Here is a 7,266-nt window from a genome sequence, read left to right on the forward strand (position 1 = left end):
GTTCGGAAACCCAGATCCCAGGCAATGGAGGGCAATTGGCGCTCCGCTGACGGGTTAGTGCGGGATACCAAGTGTGGCCAGACTATATGTGTCCTTGTGCTATAGCCGTGGGGTGCAAGGAGCGGCTAAAGGGCAGGGTTCACTGTTAGAGCCAGTCTTTTCAGCCAACCGCTCTTGCTGGAAGATGTTTCTCGGCTCTTCGGCTTCAAAGACATGGCGGGTTGTCCCGTCTATTATTACTATTAGGCCATTAATAGTACTCTTGCAGGAGGGACACCCGGCTCCAGCTAGCTACAAGAGTTAGTTAACTGGCCGCTCGAAGGATGCAAGCAACTGCCAGCCAACTCAGCCCATTCGGCAGGGTTGCTGGCTCAAGAAACCCCCCCCCCCCCCCCAAAATGCGTGCCTATCGAGTTAGTCAAGTGTTCCCTCCGACTGCCCTCCCCTGCATATATACCCCCAGGCCATGACATGGGATGATTGCAACACTGCCCATACAATTCCCTACATTCCAGTCGAAATCCCAATCTGCGCTCTGGCTAAGCGTGGGATAGAGTCGAGAAATCGAATCCCTGCTCTACTGCCTTTGTCCAGTTCCTTTGGGACAACCCATGGCTACCTACTACCTTCTCTCTTTGAGGCTTGTATTGACAATCCCGCTGAAAAGCTGTCAGGCATAGCCATGAGCAAGACGATAAACTTTTTTTTTTTTCTCTCTATCTGTCTGTATATCACTCCCTTTTTTCGTTTTGTCTTGCCCTCTCCCTTTGTTCTAACACAATATATCCCAATGGGCTGAATTTATTCCTTCAAAGCCCTATCTCGATGAGGCATAATGCCGCTCTTCAGTCACTATGGGGATGTCGAAGACATTTCTGATCGTCTAGCCGTTCCAGCTCTGGTATTCTCCATTATCACGCCCTTATTCATTATAGCGAGGGTTGCTACTCGGCGATACTATTCAAAGAGCCTTGGGCCTGATGACTGGACAATATTAGGATCTCTGGTATGAAATACATGCATATCCTTCTCCCCTTGTGCCAACTAGAGATATATTGCATGGAATCTATAATACTGTGGACTAACGGTGTGTCTGAGCCCAGGTGTTTGCGGAAACCATTTCGATTCAGATGATCATCAGTAGGTTTCGGAAGTTATAATCGAATTGCTCTTCATAAACATAAATTAATATCTCCATAGTATGTGGGTGGGCATTTGGCAAACATATCGATGACATACCTCCGGAGTTGCTTGCAAAGTCCTTAAAGGTACGGGCATCTCGTTTTTCCTCATAGCTAGCCTAAGGGTAAACGCTCACATTAACCGTCACTGCAGCTGTACTATTTCGCACAAATATTTTACAAGATAACTAGTGCCTTGACGAAGATAAGCGTTTTGCTTCTCTATCTTCAGGTATTCATTCCATCCTGGTTCAAGACTACCTGTTGGGCGGGCATCGCAGTTATCGCTGCATTTACCGCTGGGACCGTGGTCTCAAGTATTTTCCAGTGCAACCCAGTCCCTTATGCGTTTGACAAGAAGACTCCAGGAGGTGGAACATGCATAAATGTGGCTGCATTTTGGTTTGCAAATGCGTCTTTCATCATTGCAACAGATGTGTTTATCGTCCTGCTGCCTATTCCAGTTATACTTCGGCTACAGCTGCCGGACAAGAGTAAAGTGGCTCTATGCGGAGTGTTTGCTCTCGGATTATTGTATGTTTCACAATTTACTACATCCTTGTTACCCTACATGACTTCATATACTAATGTTTCTTACTCAGTGTCTGCATAACATCGGTTCTCCGCATTACAACTATCGACGTTGCGACGTCCCGTTCCGATACACCCTGGACGAATATAAACTCGTCAGTGTGGACAGTCATCGAGTATAACCTTGCGATCATCTGTGCATGCATGCCGTCGCTGTGGAGGCCGATATCGATACTCATCCCCAGCTTTCTGGAACGGTTTGTCAACTCCTGCTACTGGTCAAGCAAGCACAAAAGCAGCCATGCCCATAGCAGCGGGCCTTCGGTCATAAGCGCAGCCATGAGGGCAGAACAATCAAACCCATACTTCAGTAGAGCATGGTCCCCATTGCCTTCAAATGCTCTGCCCCCCAACAAATCCAGGTCACGGCATCCTAGTACCTCCGCTAGCATCGGGATTGGGAAGTTGGATCTGGATCTAGAGTCGCAGGAGAGAGTCGATGCTATGGTTGATAAGGACTGTGATTCAGAAAAGCACGGCATTCGTATGACTACTCACGTCGTCGTCAAGTACGACGAAGCGAGTGAAAATGGAGAATATTTGGACAATAAACAGACGGATATTGAACTACGGCATGTGGAAATCGGTGCCCGGTAGCGTGAGCATTTTGGCATGGGATTGGGCATTTCATTTTCATTCTCTAAGGGTCAACGGCGTTGAAGGGGAAAGGTGGCAGCAGTGATGCCTTGAATACCACCCACAATGTATACTTATATTCTCGCCATTAGCATATCACGCGTCACACGGTCGAAGCTACTTAACAGCTGGGCTCTATCTGAGCCGGTATCCTCAAGTCAAGGTTGCTGAGCCTTGTGCGAGGAGAACGGCTCTTTGATTTCTTTTTTAACGCTGGAAGGAAAAGCTCTCCATTAGGCTATGAGTATCCCGAGTATACTCTGTACTGTCGGCCTGATGCCCATCCAGCATTTTTTATATGGCCGCATGCATGCATCGCATCAGGAGCCGACGACTAAGTAAGCTTTCTATCTTATCTTATCTCGGTCTAAATCTGAGTTATGCATATATTATGCGTATTGCATAATTCCTGCATAATTTAATGCAATGTTTTCCAGAAAGTCACTATAAATAGCGTCATCTTTTGGCCACAGATACAACTTTCCCACTCGACAACACCTACTCCGTACCATAAACCGACTTTTTCGTGCAGATCACAATGCAGTTCCTTGAAGATCGGATGTCTGTCCTCTCGCAGCTCTTTGAACGCTACCCTAGGGCGCTGACGACCGCAGCCACAATCCTTGTCGTAGTCGGCGCACCAACTGCTTTCCTCCTATACCAACACAGCCGGCTGGGCAGCAAGGTCCGGCATTCTGCGTCAAGAGGATCACTGGCAGACCTACCGCTTCAAGACGTCAAATCGATGCCGGAATCTGTCCAGGACAAGGACGCTGCAAGCAAAACCCGCGCTGTTTACGATGTAGCTTCACTCTCTACCCTGGGCATTAATATATCCCCATCACTGGCTGAGGAGGAGATACTTACCCGGTATTTGCGACGAAATATGACGGCTTTCTCGCGTTTTCCCCAAGCATATGCTTTAAGCCTTAATTGTGATCAGTCTTCGCGCAAGACCTTCAAGGCGTCTCACATTCAAGCGCTCAATTTCGAGCCAGGCGATGTTGTTTGCGGTGCATACACTGTAGTGTGCCGAGAGCAAGATAGGGTCGAGTTTGGGATGGCACTCAATCAAATTCGTGGTCGACTGGTGACCACACTTGAAAGAAACGACGGCCAGATTACTTTCAAGACACAAACCGTGATGTGGCAGCCCAGCGACGTGAAGGCTCCGATGCCCTTGGAAAACCCGGTCCTGAAGTTTGCTCATGAGATTACATCTTGGTGGATGCTTGAGGCTGGTATCCTGTATCTCACAGACTATACTTCTGTTTGAAACATGGTGCACAGTGTGGAGGGATGCGGTTTACATTTTTCCTTTATCTGGTGTATTATATAGTTAGTTGGAGTTTTGACTTTGTATGACTATATAGGTAGTGACGAGAGATCTCCATTGAATGTCCTTATTAAATCTTCTTCTCTGTTTCCTTACTTCGTTCATTGTCTCGCCGTCATCCAGCATGAAGCGTCGAAAACAAACTATTGCCGTAGATGACATTCCATCGACGCATGTTAACTACTAAATTTGCAATGTTTGCAGTGTTTGCAGTGTTTGGAATATTCTGACATCAACTCCCGAAGTTGAAGACGCGAAACCAAAGAATACCGAAGACCACGATTGCAACCGCGGAGCGCATCATACAGGCGCATTAAGCTGCCATACTATATACACGGTGAGGATTGCAGAGGATTTCCATTTATTGAGAGCTACCTTACAAGTTGGAATCGACATGTCCGAAGAGGCTGGGGGGTGGAGCACCATCGAGTCAGATGAGGTGCGTTTGGTAGCTGTTAATCTCAAAATTCTGCGTCGCATACTGACATTGTGGCTCTAGGGGGTCTTTACTGCGTTGGTAGAAAATCTTGGAGTACGGGACGTCCAGTTTGAAGAATTGGTATCTTTGGATGCTGACACAATACGCTCCTTGAGGTCAGTAATCCATAACCCCCTCCCCCAAAGTTCTAAGTGGTGTCTAGTGGAAATGCTTTGTTTTTCTGATTATATGGATATAGCCCCGTATACGGTGTTATATTTCTATTCAAATGGGTTAGCGGGCAGTCGAGAAACACATCCAACCCTCAAGATGGGAAATACGACCCTGGAGCGGTCGAAGATGGCCTTTTCTTTGCTGCCCAGACGATACAGAATGCTTGTGGCACACAAGCGGTCCTATCTGTGATACTCAACCAAGACAGCTTATCAACATCTATCAGGGGAATCGACATTGGCTCCGAGCTACGTTCTTTCAAAGAGTTTACTACCGGGTTCCCTCCTGACCTCAGAGGCGAAACTTTGAGCAATTCAGCCCGAATCCGCAGCGCCCACAATCTGTTCGCTCGCTCGTCGCCCTTCGTAGACGAAACCTCGCGCCCACCCCCATCAGAAGAGGATGCAGAACTATACCATTTTATCGCCTACCTTCCCTTTGGCGGCAAGCTGTACGAGTTGGACGGGTTACAGCCACATCCAATAACTCATGGACCCTGCACTTCAGACGAATTCCCGGAGAAGGTTATTGATGTTCTTCAACGACGAATTGGGCGGTACCCTGAAGGAGAGATTCGATTCAATCTCATGGCTGTTGTGAGGGACTTGAGGATACGTGCAAAAGAGATTGGGGATGAAGAGATGCTGGATAGAGAGAAGAGAAAGAGAGAAAATTGGGCTTGGGAAAACTCGCTGAGAAAGTGTAACTTTATTGACTTTACAGGACAGCTTTTGAAGGGGGTTGTGGACATGAAGTTAAAGCAAGGCACGGAGGAATATGACAAGTGGATAGAAGATGCAAAGAAAGCAACCAGCCAACGGACAGAAACCAAACGGTCAAACCGGCTGGAACAGTAGCGTCGATCAATTTTGACTTCCAAATATACTGAAAATGCAAGAAGAATCTTGGGAACAAGGCCCCTCCCCGATTACCTACTTAAAACAAAGTAAATTCCGCATTGTGTTAACCCGTGGAATGGGAAACATGAAGCGTGAAGGAAATATCACTATAAGCGTATATAGATACTTAGCTATGTAACTTAAATATTAAGTAAATATGGATCAAGAAGTGAAGAACCCCAATCTAAACGGTAGGTAGAACCAACAAAATCCCCTGATGAAGGTATGAACCGGTATAAAACGCTGTACAGTAGTAGGAAAACAAAAAAAGAAATGACGCATTATGAGATGTATTTGCCATATGTCCTTGTCGTTGAAGGACAAGACAATGCTTTCCATTCGTCCTCTGGCCCTTTTATATATATATCCCCATCACACTGTTTCGGATAAGTCGTCAAATCATCGAGTATGGAATGGCAAGAAATAACAAGGGTATTATATGGCGAAAGCAAGTCTAGAATGTGTTTGTCGGTCTCGGCGCGGAGGTAGGTGGTGTGGCAATGTTGGTGCTAGATGAACTGTCGCGATGGCGTTGAGGATGGAGATGGTGGTGCCTGGAGATTCCCAAGAGGAAAGAAGTAAGAACATGAACCTCAGCCGGACCGTTTTTTCCTGTAATTTTAGGAGAGCGACGGATAGACGATTTGTGAACAATAGCCAGACGATGGGGGAAAGCGGGGGGAAAGGAACTTGAAAAATGTCTGTACAAGAAGTGAAAATAATAGGCAGGGGAAAGAGGGCAGGTTTTCTGTTTTTTTTGGTTACATTGTTTTGTTTGGGCTATGTGTTCTCGATTTGCAATCGATATCAAAAATGGGCCGAGGGTATGTCTGGTGAATGTGCTTGTGCAAATGGACTTGATAACGTAGACAGGTATACATCTAGTATCAAGTCCAGCAGAGTTCCGGAGCGACCAACCCTCCTGTCACAGTAACTGGGGGAGAATCATGGTATTCCGTCCCGATTGTCGGGCCCCCGTTGATAAGATTTCCGAGATAAGCTGGATTGAACATTGCAGGGTGTTCTGGCTGTTTATATTCGGGCATACGATCCTCTACCGGATCGTGGTGAAGCGTAGGTGATGGATATACTTGAGAGTGGCGTCGTGAATGAAGCATCGCATTGGACATCTGGTATGGTGAACCAACAATGGCTGGAGTCATGGGCGAATGAAGAGGTGAGGTGGTATATGCTGGGTAGGCAGTGGTGGTAGAGCTGACCATGGCCGCAGATGTAGCTGGGAGGTGAGGCAAATGGGGAGTTGGAAGCGCATGGTGATATGGGCTATGTGATCCTGTAGGATATCCGTCAAAGGATGATCTTGGCGACCACTGGAGACGACTGCGGTACTCGGCTACAGTTTCGGCTGGAAGATCCATCAAGCTGAGAGCGAGTTGTATCTCAGGTGCAAATGGGTTCGCCGCACGTCTATGGTATAGAATCCGTCTGATCTCCTCGATTGGGTTGACCGCCATGGAGCCAAGGTATGAACCGCCGAACTCTGGGAAGAGTGGCTCCAGCGCAAGGGCAACTCCGAAGAACTGAGAGAGCACGGAAAGAGCTCCGAGATCAGTTTCTCCACCTCGCAGCATCGCCGAAGGGAGCCAAAAGAGCCAGATACGCAGGGGCTGAAGCCTCTCGAAGGCTTTCTCCGGAGACTGAACAGGTAGTTCATCTCGCAACCTCTGAGTGAAGGCAAGCAAGTCCGTTATCCTGCGGAAGTGTTCTTGGTTATGAGAAATTCGCTGATGGATATTCTGTAGATTGACAATAACTCTATCCAGTCTCATGATATCTTCGTTCGGAAAATGCCCCATGCTGCCTGGGTAGGTCGGCGTTAAGGGAGTTCGGGCACTTCGAAAAGCTCGTTGACCATCCATAAATCTGGCCAGTTCCGATCTTCCTTCCACCATGGTCCATTGAGTTCAAGACCTGTTGAAATATAAACGGTTAAAAAAGCCCCTATCGAGG

General features: G+C 47.3%; 4 protein-coding genes across 4 annotated transcripts; 3 read left to right on the forward strand and 1 right to left on the reverse strand.

The window, feature by feature from the left end:
- Positions 1-835: 835 nt before the first annotated feature.
- On the forward strand, positions 836-2,369 carry TERG_08076 (uncharacterized protein; the record flags this gene model as incomplete). Its single annotated transcript, XM_003231242.1, has 5 exons — positions 836-1,006; positions 1,104-1,140; positions 1,201-1,268; positions 1,336-1,715; positions 1,784-2,369. The coding sequence occupies 5 exons, from the start codon at positions 836-838 to the stop codon at positions 2,367-2,369; spliced, it is 1,242 nt and encodes a 413-aa protein (XP_003231290.1).
- Positions 2,370-2,946: 577 nt separating this feature from the next.
- Positions 2,947-3,684, forward strand: TERG_08077 (uncharacterized protein; the record flags this gene model as incomplete). Its single annotated transcript, XM_003231243.1, has 1 exon — positions 2,947-3,684. The coding sequence occupies one exon, from the start codon at positions 2,947-2,949 to the stop codon at positions 3,682-3,684; it is 738 nt and encodes a 245-aa protein (XP_003231291.1).
- A 454-nt stretch (positions 3,685-4,138) lies between these two features.
- TERG_08078 (uncharacterized protein) lies at positions 4,139-5,253 on the forward strand (the record flags this gene model as incomplete). The annotated part of the gene is made up of 3 exons (XM_003231244.1): positions 4,139-4,183; positions 4,244-4,338; positions 4,422-5,253. 3 exons carry the CDS (start codon positions 4,139-4,141, stop codon positions 5,251-5,253), a joined length of 972 nt encoding a protein of 323 aa, XP_003231292.1.
- A 496-nt stretch (positions 5,254-5,749) lies between these two features.
- On the reverse strand, positions 5,750-7,208 carry TERG_12645 (uncharacterized protein; the record flags this gene model as incomplete). Its single annotated transcript, XM_047751576.1, has 2 exons — positions 5,750-5,849; positions 6,214-7,208. 2 exons carry the CDS (start codon positions 7,206-7,208, stop codon positions 5,750-5,752), a joined length of 1,095 nt encoding a protein of 364 aa, XP_047607463.1.
- Between the last annotated feature and the right edge of the window lie 58 nt (positions 7,209-7,266).

Source organism: Trichophyton rubrum, assembly GCF_000151425.1.
Source record: "Trichophyton rubrum CBS 118892 genomic scaffold supercont2.12, whole genome shotgun sequence".
Lineage (NCBI taxonomy): Eukaryota > Fungi > Ascomycota > Eurotiomycetes > Onygenales > Arthrodermataceae > Trichophyton > Trichophyton rubrum.